General features: G+C 44.2%; 1 protein-coding gene across 1 annotated transcript; it reads right to left on the reverse strand.

Annotated features, from left to right (window-relative positions):
- Positions 1-4664: 4664 nt before the first annotated feature.
- LOC144757178 (olfactory receptor 5V1-like) lies at positions 4665-14594 on the reverse strand. The gene is made up of 4 exons (XM_078646363.1): positions 14433-14594; positions 13194-13466; positions 7745-7853; positions 4665-5644 (listed from the first exon to the last, which is right to left on the reverse strand). Exons 1-4 carry the CDS (start codon positions 14592-14594, stop codon positions 4665-4667), a joined length of 1524 nt encoding a protein of 507 aa, XP_078502489.1.
- Between the last annotated feature and the right edge of the window lie 2408 nt (positions 14595-17002).

The raw sequence follows: 17002 nt of genomic DNA on the forward strand, positions 1-17002 counted from the left end.
GTACAGGTGACAGTTGATGACTCACCACAAGTTCTTTGTTTTGATTTTTTTTTAATTGTGCAATGATTTGATGTAGTAAATACTAAGGGGCTTATTTACAAGGCCCTTGCACCACTTTTGAGTCATTTTGTAACATGGGAAATGTGGTGCCAAAGTGGCGCAAGAGTCTTGTAAATAAGCCCCTAAGTATAGTAAGCACCATTGAGTATTTGAAGGAAATCGTCTCAGCATTATAATTTCTATATAGGAAAGACAGCTGTGTGCACCAGGTGCTAACCCATGCACGTGTGCTTCTTTTGCTTCAGAAAATGGGCTCTCTGTAAACCTTTCAGCAGAGTATGAAGGATGCAGGTATTATGATTTTTAGCACCATCAGGCCTTGATTGTTTACAGTGAGTAGTCTCTCTTTGGTGAGGTCTTGCATTGAGGTAACACTGTTTTATAATCTGTGGTATATAACAGTGTGGTACAAAGTAAACTCTCTGCATATGGTACTCACTGTTTATAGTACTCACCTTTCTACTCATGCCTGTTTAATTTCTCACAAGAAGTTTGCTAACTGTGAAAGTTTTTTTACATACTAAAGGCTATCTAGAGTAGACCATTAGTTATGTAACTGGGCATTGAATGTCTGGGAAGTTTGTTTTCTCCTAACGGTTGTATACAAATTAAACACTAAGTGCAGTAGTTACCCATCTATGTATGATTGATTGTCACCATGAGCTTAGTTACCCATGAAGAGTATCATATAGTGCCAATGCAGCACATAACACAAACTTGCTGTGCCTAAAGGGGTTGAGTGTGTTGGCATTAAGTATGCTTCATATTATTGTGAGCTATTTGCTCCTTACGTTCATACCACTAATTTCATCATCCTTTATAGAGTAATGTGTACAAAAGTAGCTTGGATGAGCAGAACTGATTTCTTCAATGATATAATTAATGATGTCATCAGTGACGCCATACATGATGACACAGAACATGTTGTGTGTGATGTAATATGTAACTACTGCTAAATATAATTGGTGAATTTCTTTGTTTTTTTAACTCAAAACGTTACGTTGGCTCTGAAAGAACCACCCGCCATCACTGCGGAGCTGGAACCGCCCACCTGTAAGGCAGCAGTCCGCTGAGCGTATTAGAATTTACCCGCCACTCAGAGGGGGCCAGCCTCTGCCAGCCTTTCCGCTTGCTGACTCCAGCATTGTAATCTGGCGGGCAGTGTTTCTAGGCAAAGCCGCTATTTCACACATGCTGACCGCTCCGCCAGGCAATCGTGATGATTACCGTGGTGGAAGCGTGGAGGGCGGTCTTTGTGACCGCTGCGGTCACTAAGCGATTCCCCCGCCATCCTAATGTCCCTCCGCCATCATAATGAGCCTCTTTGTCTTTTTTATGGAATATCTAAGTTTTTTTTTTTTAAAACAGTCAGATCTTATTATCACTAGGCCTCTTGTGAAATTCTGATCTGCTCGCAGAGTTTTCCCCACAACATGCACCCTCTGAGTTCTGAAAAACTCACAGAACAGAGTTTTTTCCTCGCTTGCCAATGTTAAGTTGGTGAGCGTGAGCAAGGAAAATATTACTGCAGATCACCTTCCAGCAAGATTTCTCAATGCGGGCGGTCGCTGATGGCTGCTACCACTCACATTGAGAAACCTTGCGTTCGCATTGAGGAAGCTGCCACTCGAGAAGAACATATACTCGAGCGGAAGAAAGAAGCAACGCCCTTTTGAGCAGCGCAAGGTGCAGTTTGTGCTAATTTTCCAGCATGGGACAAACACCCGGTGCTAAAAGTCCACGTGAACAGTGTGACCTAACGCACTTTGCTACTTATGGAACTACGAGTAGCTCGGCTGAGTTTTTCTGCAAACAATGCCCAGATGAAATTATCACTCCTAACTATAACATCACTTTAACCTTGTTTTTTAAATTGAATTTCTAAGGTTTTTGTAATGTAAATCAAGATGTAATTACAATTCCTAAATAAAATGTGACATTGACCATTGTTCTTTTCATTGAATTTCTAGCATAACGTAATATTGCATTACCATACATAAAGCCAACCCCTGTGGCGCACTGCTGCCAGCTCCTCCCAGGAATGCAAGCCCATGCTGTGCATGGCCTTTGGCCGTGTGCTGCATGCGATTGGCCACAGGACCTGACCCGCGGTCAGGCTCTGCAAACGACCCTCCGCTGGCTGTCTGCAGCTGTGCAGTTTGTGGTGGCTGCAAGCAGCCAGATCCCTGCGGGGGAGCAGTTCAGACAGCCCCCGTTCCCTGGCCACTGTTAGCCCCAGAACCCCATCATGCTGAACCAAAAACATTTATATTAGGGGAGAGGGGCACACTGCCCCTCACCCCGAGCCCAAATGGGCACCAGGGACTCCATTTCCTTGGGCCACCCACCAGACCGGTAATAGACCCCCCAGTCCCAAGTCACTATGGGCCCCAGGGCCCTTCCACCCTGGGTCAAATATATTTACATTAAGGGAAGGTGGTGTGTGCCCACCTCCCTGAATATTAAGAGGCCCCAGGTACTCATCCCTCGGGACTAAAAGCAATCATTTTAAATGAGAGAGCACATGGCTCCCCGCTCCATGCTGAAATGAACCCCAGGGACCCATCCCTTGAGGCCAAAGACTAATAATAGGAGAGGGTAGCATGTGGTCCCATCCACGAGCTATAAGAAGATGTGGGGACTCCAACCCTGAGGGCCACAACCAGTTATTTTTGGTGAGTTGGCGTGTGGCCCCCTCCCTGAGCCCGAATGGCACCCGGGGACCCTATCCCAGGTGGCCAACCACTAATCATACGAGAAGGGGGTATGTGACTCCCTCACCTAGCCTTAAAAGGCACCATAGAACCCTTCCCCTAGGGCAAAATTCTATCACTAAGGGAAGGCGGGCCATTTGGCCACCTACGCCAAGCCTTGATAGCCTCTGGGGGCCCCATCCCCTGGGGCCAAATGCAATATTAAAGGGGAGGTAGGCCATGTGCCATTGTTCCCTAAGTCTTCTTTGGTTCCAGGGACACCACCTCCCGAGCCCGAGGTCGGTGCTCTGGTGCCCATGCAGTGCACCCACAAACCACAATTTGGGCTCACAGGGGGAGCCCTGGGGCCCCATGGTCCAGCTGGATCTCTGCATAGTGCAGTAGCCGGCTTTGCTCCCGCTCAGAGGGAGCAGCTCTTTATGTTTTCTATAGCCGGGTGGGAGCACTCTCTGGCAAGGAAACAGAAGTCCGCTCCCACCTGGCTAGAGCATGCTTAACTCTCATGCCTGGTGGGAACAGGTATGCCTTCCCTCACAATGCTCTGCAGGCAGGGAAGACATGTTTGCTCTTGTCTGAGATTTTAAAATGCTCCTGCATATGATTCACTATCTGCCCGGGACACTACTGTCTCCCAGGGATGTGGTCACCAGGGGCTTTAGAGGCTCAGTGAGGGGAGCCAGATGGCCAACATCCTCTTTAAAGTTGTGTTACAGGCCTGAGGGATGGGGTCCCTGGGGCCTTTAAAGGCTTCGAGAGGGGACCATGCTGCCCTCCTCCCCCTTTCAGCATAGTTTGGCCCTAAGAAATGGGGTCTCTGGAGCCTAATCTGGCTTGGGGGAGGGTGAGTTAACCTTTGTTACACATAGCTTTTTGAAAATGGTTCCATAGCAAAAAAATATAAATTAGTTTATTTAAAATATAAAAAAACAAAAATGATATATACTTACTTTACATATATTTACTATGCTTGTTAAAGGAAACATGAAAAAGGCATCAGCATGGTAAAGGCTGTGTGAAAAAGTCACACATGGTAATTGCATGCAATGTAAATTTATACATACATTTATTCAAAGCTCATTGAATTCTCACAATTAAAGGGAATGAAGAGAAATATACCACGTGGTCTATGGACCCTTTTGTGATCCATAATACAACTTGAAGGTCTGCAGCTGTAAAACCTCAGACCTTGCATATCATTCTGTAAGTGTTGGCATTGTTGGTAATAGTCCAGTGCTGGTAACAAAGCTTGTGTAAGGCTGGTTTATCTCAGTAGTGTGGCTCACTGGTTAGAGGCGGCAGACCCGGAAGCAGAAGTTTGCCTGGGACCAGGGTTCAATTCCCAACGCGGCAGGGTCCTGGACTTGGGTCAGCGGACTTGATAATCCTCGCTTCGGTGCCTACTCTAATCAGGGGTTCCACTCGGCAACTCTGGGCATTAGCTTGCCTAATCTCCACAACGGCCCCATCAACTCCGGGGATGCCTGGCTCCACCTTGGGGATTCCCATTAGGGACCATCCCACAGGGAAAGCCAGGACGGGTTCCCCAGAGTTATACAGCGCCAGGAAACCTACGAACGGGTAGCAGTGCGCTTTACAAGCTCAAATACATTTACATTTACATGCTGGGGATCACGGTTCGATCTCCGACTCCGGCCGCAGGGGTCTGCTCAGCACCATGCGACTCTGGGCAATAGCTCGTCTGATTTTCCCTACGGCCCCCAGCGCCGAGATACCCTTCGGGGGCGATTTGTGCGCTATACAAGTACTGGATTTTCATTGTGTATTGCTAAATAAGCCGCAGGGCACGGCTATGTATTTTGTGTCACTCTTGAGGATGGTTGTCCACTCTCCAGCTGGGGGTCTGTGCGAAGTGACCGGTCTGAGCTCCCATCACTTCACCCTCAGACGCGTACCCAAAGCTTCCCTCAAGCAATGCCTTTTCTGCATCACCTTCCTCAAAGCCTCCTTCACCTCTTTGTTCCGGAAGCAATAGATCATGGGGTTGATCATGGGAGTGATGATGCTGTAAAACACAGAGGCCACTATATCAGTGCTACGCGATGAGCTCAGGAAGGGGTGAACATATATAAAAAAGCCAGAGGCATAAAACAAAACGACGACAATCAGGTGGGAGCTGCAGGTGGAGAAGGCTTTACTCCTCCCAACAGAGGACTTTATCTTCATGACGGCTGAGAGGATCCGGGAATAAGATGTGATTATGCACACACAGGGACCAAGCCCAAGAAACATGCTGATGACAAACAGCAGCACATTGTTTGTGTAGGTGTCACTACAGGAGAGCTGGAGCAGGGGTGGCACGTCGCAGAAGTAGTGTTGGATTTCACGAGGTCCACAGAAGGACAGATGAGCAGTCATCATGGTGTGTAGCAATGAATTCAGGATTCCTACAGCCCATGAGCTGACAGCGATAAGTATACACACTCTATGATTCAGGATTGTCATGTATCGCAAAGGGTGGCAAACAGCGACATAGCGGTCATACGCCATCAGTGTCAGCAGGATGCACTCAGCCCCAGTGCATGAAACAAAGAAGAACAGTTGTGCCAGGCACCCATCATGGGATATAGTATTGGTCTCTGCCCAAAGGTTGGCCAGTGTCTTTGGCATGATAGCGGTAGTGTAACAGATGTCCAAGAGCGAGAGGTTGGCGAGAAAGAAATACATGGGCATCTCATGAAGGTGGAGGTCAACGCAGATAATGTTGAAGATCATGAGGTTACCGGACAAGGTGGTCATGTAGACGATGAGGAAGACCCAGAAGAGGGAACCCTGACAGTGACCAAGCCTGCAGAACCCCATGAAAGTGAACTCGGTAACACGACTCTGGTTCCACATGTCCATGGAGTTACCTGTCAAGAAAATCATAGGGTGTTTTAAAAAACATGTAATTTCCTATCTTCATTAAGGCAAAGAGCATATATATAAAGCAAATGAGAGTGTTGTATGCCTCTTCCCATTCTGGGGTAGTGCTTCAGTTGTTTTCAGATATTCACTCTTCCTGTCATACCTCTCCCTTATGATTGGCTCTCCTCCCGAGTACGTCACCCCACTGTCATCTTACCTCCCGATTACATTTGCGGACGGCATTCCAGCCCCAGCTGTTATTGATACCGGTCCAGCTCCTGCGGGCCTTTGTATTTAATAAATCAGTATTAATCTTATCCTGATTTCGTGTCTTACTGAACCCTGACACATCAGAGAGCATTGTGATTTCACAGAAATGTCTAGAAGATGTATAGACTGTATCGCAGAACTTGCTTCATTCTCTGTTGTCTTGTACTTTACTGGTGAGTGTAAAGCGTGTGACTGCCAGTGTCCTCCCACGGTGGGAAAGTCACGGACAGGAGAAAAAGACCGAACACCATCCGGCCTAAACAGAGTAGATGATTTAATGTTCTTCCTCTGATGGCTCCTACTCTGTTGGGCCTTTGAAGGTAGCATTCTGTTGATGGATTCTACACGGGCTCCGACAACTGAATACTACCTGTCTTTAAATGAGTCGAGTGGACAGATGGTTTGGTGTGCAGGGTATAACCGCCGCACTTGCAATGGAGTATTCTGCCTGCAAAACTAAGGGGCATATTATCAAGGGGGTTTATCTCCGCTTTTTTGGCTTTAAAAGCCAAGAAAGCGGAGATAAAATTATCTCCCTATTACCTAGCTGTCGCTAACACCAGTTAGCGACAGCTAGGAGGAGATAGCGACCATCTTGGGCCCCGCTTTGCATGTCAGTGATATTTATCACTAATGACATGCAAAGTGGGCGTGCCAAGATGTTAACGACTGGAAACAGTCGCTAACATCGCTATGTCCTATTACCAACTTTTGGAGATATTCGCGCTAAGCGCGAATATCTCCAAAAGCTAACAACTGCCCCTGAGCAGTTCTTAGCCATGTTATCCAATGGGAGGTGGATAACATGGCTAAGAGCATTAGCTCGGTAATGCATGAATATCGCTGACTTTTCAGCGATTTCATGCATTGCGGCCGTTTTTCATCGCATTTGCGATAAACCTTGGTGATACCAAGGTTTATCTGAGATAAAAATCGCCGCAGCTCAGCGGTAAAATGTTGTCTCTAACCAAGCAATAGCGATAATTATCGCTATTGCTTGGTAATATGCCCGTAAATGATGGCATATGTGTCTTCCCTTTGGCTGTCAAGACCTATAGAGGATTATACTACATGCGGTAGTATATTCACTTATGAGAATGCATAGAATGGGGACTCCTTCTTCCTGGCCCCGCGCAATGTAAGGCTATGGGTGCTTGAGAAATAAAAGGAGTTAGGGTCAACTACAATTTAACAATTACAGTATAACCCATTTGGTCACACAGTAAAGCTCAGAGTCAATAGATGGGATTAAGTGTGGACTTATTATGGATTTTAAGTCAAGCTGATATAGAACAATCTCACAAACAAAGTATAAAAATACAGAGTCACCAACGGATAAACGCGATGCCTGACAAAAACCTATCCTCAATAGAAAACAGCAAATGAGGAATCCTATGCAAAAAATAGGAAACAATGTCTGATGATTAGATTGGAAGTTTCGATTATCCTCCCTAAAATGAGGAAATCTAAGAAAACTATTAAAGCTCTATTCTAACCTAGAATCCAGTAAACCCTATTCAAATCAGAGACGCAAGAAAGGTGTCAGCATTGAAAAAATTATGTACAAGTTCTCAAAGGTAAGAATATTGTATAACATAAAGCCATTTAACAGAGATGTCACAAAGAGGCCTGTACCTCTCAAAGCCTAAAGGGGATCTGAATCTAGCTGAAGTGTACTCAATTAAACTAACAACAGAACATTTAAGACTCCCAGGTCACATATCCAATTATTTCCCATCTTCAATGAATCAATGTTTGCAGCAACACTCAAGATTTCTTTCCTTAAGTCTGCACATTCAGAACATCACTGGGTTCCTCCCATCTTTCTTCCATACAGACAGTAGTCCTTCCTGCTTTGTTAAAACTTCTCATCTTTGCCAAAACTACTTCACTCTCTTTTTCACACAATGTGCCTTTTTTATGTTTTAGATCACAGATCTGCACCTGCAGAGGAAAGAACAACATTGCATTTGAAGAAAACATTCAAATTGACGGTTAAATATTGTGACATCTAAAAGCTTAAGGCCTTTTGTCAATTTAGAGTAGGAAGCATCTAAATACGCATTTAATGCATAATTGCAGGTACATATATGACTACAATTTTAACAAAAAATGCTAATAAAATGCATACAGGTCCATTTATAAACTAAATGCAAAGTATTATTCAAATGAGTACATGAATAATTTTAGAAGCAGCAGTATTACTCAAACCACACAAATGCAGACATATATGAGAATTGCAATTGTTTGTTACTATGCACACATGTACTAAAGTTGAGATTACACAGTAAATGCACTTTCTGTAACTGTACAAGTGCACTCCATTACATTAATGTTACATCACACGAGTGCATGAGGGTATATGTGAACATAGATGTAGCCTAGTCGGACCTGAAAGGCTGGAGACAAACTTAAGCTGCTCCACTTATAAATAAAAAATTAACATGGGGTTGCTCCTCTGGCCTGTTTGGGTATAAAGATGAAGGTAGCTCTGATATTGTATCTTCAGTGGTTCCTAGTAACACTAGGGAAGGAAGCTCTGGCTTTGTTTTCCCAACACCAACATCTGGCAGAGGTTCCTGTAAAGAAGCAAGAATGTGAACTGCCAAAAATATTTCAGAAGTATATACATCCATAGGTCAAGATTAATCGGATATTCTATTTGTCCTACCAAACCACAACTTAGGTCAAAGTGCGAGACAGAGGGTAGGGTAAAGGAGAATACTCCTAAAGCCATGAAAAAGAACAAAGCTAAATAGAAAACACGGACAGACCCAGCCATATGCAAATCAGTCTTGATTCTGCTCCTCATGGGAACTGATGAGGGGTGTTACCCCGAAACCGGTCCCAGGATTCTTGTTTACAGTCCATGGGAGACCTGTATGGCAGTTCGGGCTGGACTGGTCCCATGAGGCACAGGGTCAGGACTGATTTGCATATGGCTGGGTCTGAACTGAGGTGGTGAAATGAGCTAAAGAACGATGATGGATTCAACCCAGATCTGTGGCTGGGGGTGGGTGTCTGAAAAGTTTCAGCGCTCCTTTCTTCATCTCCTTGTGTTTGCTGTGAGTGAGGGACACTCAAAGGAGAATCACAGACGCAGCTCTGTTTGGGATGTCCCTCAGTATGTGTGAGAGCTAAGTCACAGCCCACACCAGACCTAACTTAGTCACTAACAAGTTCAGCTCTGAATAGGATAGCCCTCAATGTGTGGGAGCTCAGTTACTGAAGGGTTCAGCTCTGTGTGGGATGGCCCTCGGTGTGTGAGAACTCAGTCACAGCACACACCAGGTGTGGCTTAGTCAGTGACAGGTTCAACTCTATGTGGGTTGGCCCTCAGTGTGTGCGAGAGCTCAGTCACAACACTCACTAGGCCTGGGGTGAGTGAGGGACACTCAAAGAAGACAGGTTCAGATCTGTGTGAGTATTTGGACAAAATTGCGTCATAAATATCGAGTGACACTAATATATATTTTTTTAGATCGTGTCACAGAAAATACCCGGAATCCCGTTAAAAAAATATAAATCTTTTTGGTAACTAAAATCATTTTCAAGAATATCGCTTTTGTTAATATTGTTTAAAGTATTATTATAAAGAATATAATTTCTTAATTATCTTTATGTGTTTTGAATTATATTGTAATTGTATATGTTATATATTCTTTGTGTAATTGTTGTTAATGTTTTTTAATATAGTTTGCAATTTTAAAAGTATAATTTTAATGTAATTTTTTATGGCAATTCATAATATTGTAGCCAGTTGTGAGGGTTATAGGGGTAAAGTGTGGGAAGTACATGAAGGATAGTTAATTAATAATTATTTGGTAATTAATATTAATTATGTAATTGACAAATATGAGAGAGCTGCAACCCGGCGAAGAGTATCTTCTTGATACTCACAGACCTCAAATACCAAAAGTCCTCAACAGCACCTTTGATCACGTCGGATCAGCAGTGTGAAGACCTCGCGACCTTCTTCGTCAGGAAGGTGGAAAATATTTACAGGTCTTTCCCGCCAGTCCAAGCGGGCTTAAGTGCTGCACCTCGTCCCCGCACTACCAGCACCCTGGAAGCCTTTCCTCCGATCTCTCGAGATCAGCTGCACTCACTATGCGGCAACAGTAAATCTGGCTCTCCTGCTGACCCTCTCAAGCCCGATCAACTCAGGAAAATTCTACCTGTGCTCTTGGCACCTTTGGGCCAGGTGATCAATAGGTCTCTCACCATGGAGGTTGTTCCTAGGGTATGGAAGCATGCCAAGGTGGTACCTCTGCTCAAAAAACCCACCCTGGATCCAGCTAAGCTAGAGAACGTCCACCCTATTTCCCTCCTGCCACGGGCATCTAAGATCACTGAGGCCTATATCAACTCCCTACGAACAGACTTCCTGAATATCATCAACATCTTATATCATCATCATCAACATATCATCACCCCTCCCAGAATGGTTTCCGTCCTGGTCACAGCACGGAGTCAGTGCTCCTGGCTGTGACCGAACATCCACGGACAGCACTGGAGGCTGGGCGCCCTTCGGTACTGATAATATTGGACCTAAGTGCTGCATTTGATACGGTTTCCCATTCCATCTTGCTGCAACGTCTGGGGGAGGTAGGCATACTGGGCTCTGCTCTAAATTGGGTCTCTTCTTTTCTTGCAGGGACAACGTTCCAGGTGACAGCCCCCCTCTCATTTCAGATATTCACACCATCAAACAAGGGGTGACACAGGGCTCCTCCTTGAGCCAATTGCTGCTTAACTTGAACATGCAACCCCTGGCGGTGATAGCCAAGAGCATAGGTCTTACTATGGTCTCCTACGCCAATGGCACACGGTTGGTAGTGGCACTCTCGGACGACCCCACACGGGACGCTCCCAAGTTTCAGAGTGATCTTGCGGCCGTCGCCGAGTGGATGACTGCCAACTGTCTCCAGCTTAACGCCAGCAAATCTGAGGTATTGTTGGAAGGGAATGACCCCGGGCTTTGGAGTGACCCCTGGTGGCCTGAAACCCTTGGTAACACCCCCCCCCAAGCAGGTGGTAAAGAATTTGGTGGGGGGGCGGGTGGACTCGGCCCTCAGCTTCCAAGTCCAAACAAAAAAGGTGGCAGGGACATGTTTTGGGCTACTGCGGGGGCTCAGACCTTTATTGTTTTTTTTTGACGCGTCAACACAGCAAGTCATCATCTAGGCCTCGATTCTTTTAAAACTGGATTATGCCAGCTCACTATATCTAGGGTCAAACAAGGCAGAATTTTTGAGACTACAGAGGGTCCAAAATGCGGCTGCCAGAGCCCTCCTTGGTCTCCATAGAGCCTGTCCTGTGCCTCCACTGGCTGCCTGTGGCCAGGCGGATTGAGTTCAAGGCTCTCTGCTTCGCCTTCGAAGTTTTTGAAATATTCCACCCCAGGAATCTTGGACAAACTGTTGCTGCCATATGTACGTACACGCCAACTCCGTTCCTTGGGGCAAAACCTGGTAGTGGTCCCCCGGGTAAGGAGGATAAGCGCTGGGGGCGCTCTTTCCATACTAAAGCGGCTAAACTCTGGAACTCGCTACCTGCACAGATCCATAACTTGAACAAGTGCCTAGCTTTCAGGAAGGCAATTAAAATACAACTCTTTCCTTTTTTTTAATTTTTTTAAAAATATTTTTATTATAATCTTTTCACAACTTTTTTTACCCCCCCCCCCAAATTATTACAAACAGTCTTACAGCACAAAAATTGCATATTTTACATATCCCAGTATATTATAAATCAAATACAACTACCGGTAAATTCTTGCAACAGAACCCTACAAAAATAAAAGATAAAAGAATATAAGGGCAGACAAGAAAGAAAAGTAGCAAAACACAGAAATGATCTTTTCTTCCATACATCTGTTTACCCAACCCCTTCCCTATTTTGCCCAGATTTCCATCTCGTAATAGGTTCCCACTACTCCCCTCCCAGTTTTTTTGCCCTTTTGCCCTTCCTCTCATATATAGCTTTCTCCAAATTGTATGAGGCTAACAATCTTGCTATCCAAGTTTGGAATGTTGGAGGTGCCTTATCTAACCAGGCCCTTGCAATACTAATTCGAAATACAGCTGCCACTATAAACAAAAACTCTATGGGGCCTTCTTCAAACCCCGTATTCACCCCCAGCAATAGCAATTCATTACTTAATTTAATCTTTATATCCAGTGAATTCGCCAAAAAGTCCTCTATGGCCCTTTTCAAGGTGTACAATTGTGGGCAATGTGAAAACATATGAACTATATCAGCTTCGGTTGAGTTGCATCTAGGGCAAGTTATACCTTCCACCCCACCCCATTGTGCTATTCTTGCCGGCGTGTGGTAAAGACAAAATATTGTTTTATAATGCTGTGATTGCAGCGTGGCCGAGCATAAAACTGATCTTCCTAGATCTAGGGACTTCTGAAATCCGTCCTGGGTGGTCCCCACTTTTTCAATCCATTTTTTTGAGAATTTCTCTCTGTCGTCTGTTTTATATGCGTACAATTCTGCATGTAGCTGACGTATCGTGCACTGCTTACTTTGCTCAATATAATCCAAAAGCCTACAGTGTTTAAATCCTAGCGGACCTCCCTTTTTATCCCTCAGATAGCTCCTCACCTGTAGATATTTAAAAAAGGTATTAGTGGGAATTTCAAATCTACCTTGTAATTCTTCAAATTGTATTATCCCCCCTTCGATATCCAAAAGGTCTCCTATTTTCCTAATGCCCTTAAGATTCCATATCCTCATAGTTCTATCCCTGAAGATATCGTCCGGGAGAGATTCATTATCTACTAGTCTCGTGTATCTATTGAATCTGCCGGCTCCCAGTTTTTTTCCTACCCCTTTCCAAATCATATAAGCCGCTTTTAGGGTTTTAAAGCTTGTGTGTTTAAAACGTCTGTAGTCTGTTGTGTTCAGAAGCCCATCGACCGCACCCTCCCCCAGTACTGTTCTATATACATTTATAAAGTCACTTCCTCCACCTATTAATCCCTGAAAATATTGCAAAGCTGCAGCCCAGTAATACAGTTTAAAATCCGGTGCTCCCCACCCCCCTTTTTCTCGTGTAAGTGTCATGAATCTATAAGCCCTTCTGGTTTTCCCTTGTGCCCATACTAACCTATTAAGAATTACTTCTAGCTTAATAAACCAAAATTGTTCAAAAAAGAGTGGTATGGCCCTATACAAGTAAAGGAATTTGGGTAAGATAACCATCTTAATTACGTTTATACGTCCCATTAGGGTCAAATGTAGATTGTTAATTCTCTCTGTATTGTTTTTTACCTTAGCAAGTAGTGGTTCCATATTTAACTTCACTAAATCCATCAAGTCTGCTGACACCTTTACCCCCAAGTACACTGCTTCTTTTACTACTCTTGGATCTGAAAATGATGTAAATTCATTCAAAATGATCTGCGTTTTCCCCTTGTTAATCGAGTATCCTGATAAGCTCCCAAAATCTGCTGCCTCCTGCTCAATTTCTCTTAAGGCCCTTCCTGGATCCTTCGTTATCAAGGCCACATCATCTGCGTAGGCGAAAACGTTATATTCTACGTCCTGTAGTACAACCGGCAAGATGTTAGTATTCCCAATTAATCTCCTAAGTAACGGATCTAAATATAGGGCAAAAAGTAAAGGTGATGCCGGACAGCCCTGCCTGGTTCCACGTCTTATCCTTACCATTTTAGTGTAGGAATTGTTTATTTTCACCCTGGCAGTTGGCTGCACATATAATACCTGTATGGCACTTATAAACCCTTTTCCAATGTTAAACCAGTCCATGGCATTCCACAGGAACTGCCAGGAGACCCTGTTGAACTCCTTCTCAGCATCGAGGAATATGGCTGCGACAGGGTCTCCTGCTACCTCAGCAGCATCTAGTATGGTGATAAGCTGTCTAGTATGCTGAGTAGTCCCTTTCCCGGGGATAAAGCTATGCTGTGATTTACTAACTAGTCTCCCGATAACTCTACTCAATCTTTGTGCTAATGCTTTAGCATATATTTTTGCATCCGCGTTTAAAAGAGTGATTGGTCTATATGACCCTGGATCTAATGGGGTTTCGTCTTTTTTCAGAATCACTATAATATTTGCGTCATCCCAGGACTGTGGTGCTGATTTATATAACTGTGCCTGTCTAAAAGTCTCCAGCATATCCTTCCCCAACCTATCCCAAAATGTTTTGTAAAACTCGGCTGGTAATTGATCTGGTCCCGTAGCCTTGCCCCCTGGTAAGTTAGTTAGACACTGCCATTTTAAGCTCCTGTAATGATAAAGGTAAGTCTAGTGTGTCTCTCGCTTCGCTATCCAATTTCTCATGTGGTACCCCTATCAAATATTCCCTACACCCTTCTCCTAAATCCTCTACATTCTGTACGTACAGTTTCTCATAATATTCCCTAAAAACCTCCTGAATCTCATCTAGTTTATTTACAATTCCTCCTGTGCTATTTCTAATTTAATTAATTTAATTTCACCTGCTGCAGTATTTTGTCTAATTCTAATAGCTAATAAATGTCCAACCCTTTCATTATACTCATAACATTTTTCTTTCTTGGCCGCCTTCTCCGCCATCACTTCTCCTGTCTCAGCTTTCTTGGCTTCAATCTCCAATAAAAGGCCCTCTATAACTGTTGCATTTTGCCTCACCACTGCCTTATTTAGTTGTTCTTCTAATCTATCCATTTCTTTTATCAACCTGTCCAACCTTGTTCTCTCCAGTTTACTCCTTTTTATAGTATAGCTCACAGTTTCCCCCCTTATCCCGGCCTTGAATGTGTCCCAAATTATTTTGGCTGGAGCCGAGCCTCTATTAATTTCCCAAAACTGCATAATCCAATCGTCATCCTGTTGATGTAGCCTTCCTCTTTCAGCAGTCTTCTCTCAAAAGTCCAGATATAAGGGTTGGGCCTTCCTCTATCCATCCTTGGCATAGTTATTACCAATATATTGTGATCCGAGATCATTCTAGGCAGCCGTTCTATCTGTATCCCATTTAGCTTCTCATTAGACACTAAAATATAATCTAGCCTAGCAATCGTTCTGTGAGGTGCCGAATAAAAAGTACCCCCTGACCCAAGTGGATTATATTTAGCCCATACATCTGACAAAGCATTATTCTGCATCAAATTATTTACTGCATTGCATGTTTTCTTTTTACGCCCAGCGTATCTCCCACCTCCTGATTTCCCCAACCCGTGCAAGCCATTGATATTAAAATCGCCACACATAATCACCGGCTCTATCCAAAGTGCGAGTTCCTGATCTAACCATTCAAACATTTCAGGGTTATCATCGTTTGGGCCATATACAGATACAATTGTTAAATTGCCAGCAGTGGTTTCCACTTCAACTATGACCCATCTCCCCTCAGGATCCTCTTTTTTTCCCCTGAGTTTAACAACCCCTTTCCTTGCTAATATAGCTACCCCCTTTGTTCTTGTATCCTGACAAGTGTTAGCCAATAGCTCATATCCCATCTGTTCCAATCTGAATTTTTCTTTTCCCAAAATATGCGTCTCCTGTAAACATATCACATCCAGTCTTAACAGTCTGAACAAAGATGACACCTTCTGTCTTTTCCCGCCGTCATTTAATCCACATATATTCACTGTCGCGACCCTTAACGCCATATTTCATTATAATTTTTTTCCATACTCTTTATCCCCTTATTCCGTTCTGTTGCATATTTAATCTCATGTCGCACTGTTCTTTTGTGCTGTTTTCCCGATCTTGTCAACCCCTTTCCCACCCCTCTCCACCCTTTCTCTCCCCACCCACAGTTACCCCACCCCCCCTTGTACAGGCAAATAGGTCAATCCTGACCTATATGTTGACTGCTTGCATTGTAGTGTCGCCCTCCCTCTCCCTCCCAGTTGTTCCATATACATAGTCTTTAGTCCAAAATTCATATTTCGTAATCAGTTCCATTTCAGTTTAGATCTTCCTCATTTCCCCTTACGCTGCTCCGTTAACTCTTCGAGATATGCACCTGCTTTTACCTCGGAAAAGAACATCCTTGTGCGGCCGCCGTTAATAACCTTAAGTTTCGCCGGAAACATCAGATATGCTTCTGCGCCTTGTTGCTGAAAGGGGGCTATTAATTGTCTTAAACGCCATCGCCTCTCGACAGTAACATGACAAAAGTCAGGCCTCGTGAAAAAAGTAACCCCCTCTACTGTTCATTAGAGTCCGGTCTTGCCCTTTCCATCACCTCCTGCCTTACCAAAAAATTGCCAAAGAACACAAGCATCGCTCTAGGCATATTGTCTTGACCCGCTCCTTGCCTTTTTTTAATTGTCAGTGGGAACCTGTGGGCCCTCTGTACCTCATCTTCCCAATGCCACCTAGCCTCAGGGAAGGCCCCCTTTAATAGCCTAATAACGTACCCTCTTGCGTCTTGTCCTTCCACTCCTTCCTCCAGACCCAAAAGCCTTACGTTATTCCGTCTCTGACGGTTTTCAAAGTCCTCCACTTTCCATTGCAGGTCTTCCACTCTTTTTGTCTGTTCCGGCTTAAATTTCTGTCAATCTGTCACTTCATCCTCCAATCTTCCCGTCCTTTCCTCTAGAAGCTCCACTCTCCCCTCCACCTCCTCATACTTCTTATTCATCTTTCTTATGGAGGCTTGTATTTTTTTGGTGTCATGTCTAGCTCTGCGGCTTTCTGCCCTGGCCTCTCCCTGTATTTGTTTTAACATATTGACTAGTAAGTCCAGGGTAGCTTGATTTCCCGACCCATCCTCCTCAGTTACAAAATCCTTCTGTTGTGGTCCTTGTGTCCCTTGCATATTTTCTTGAAAAGAGCCTGCTGTAGCGGAGTAGTCCCACAGAAGTTTTTTGTTCGTTTTTGCATATGAACTACGTTTTAAGGCTGACTTTTTCTTTTTCTGTACATTTATACTACCAGATTCAGTGCTTACTTCCTCCTCCTCTGATGACAAATCCATACCCCCAGACTCATCTCCCATACTGGATGAGCTTGACCCTTCATTGACTGAATAAAATGTATCCCCTTCACGTTCTTTTTGTAATTCAAGACTCGCAATACTTCCCCAGTTTACATCCGGTTTCAATCTCACACTATTGCTAAGT

The sequence above is a fragment of the Lissotriton helveticus genome, chromosome 1_1, assembly GCF_964261635.1.
Source record: "Lissotriton helveticus chromosome 1_1, aLisHel1.1, whole genome shotgun sequence".
Lineage (NCBI taxonomy): Eukaryota > Metazoa > Chordata > Amphibia > Caudata > Salamandridae > Lissotriton > Lissotriton helveticus.

What these genes read in the sequence shown, in the direction of transcription:
- LOC144757178 (XM_078646363.1), bottom strand. Translation starts at nt 14,594, where the DNA reads ATGGATAGATTAGAAGAACAACTAAATAAGGCAGTGGTGAGGCAAAAT. An exon ending in GTTATGAGTATAATGAAAGG is followed by an intron (nt 13,467 to 14,432) that starts GTTGGACATTTA and finishes GTTGTACTACAG; the next exon opens with GACGTAGAATATAACGTTTT. An exon ending in TGGAACCACTACTTGCTAAG is followed by an intron (nt 7,854 to 13,193) that starts GTAAAAAACAAT and finishes TTTCCTCTGCAG; the next exon opens with GTGCAGATCTGTGATCTAAA.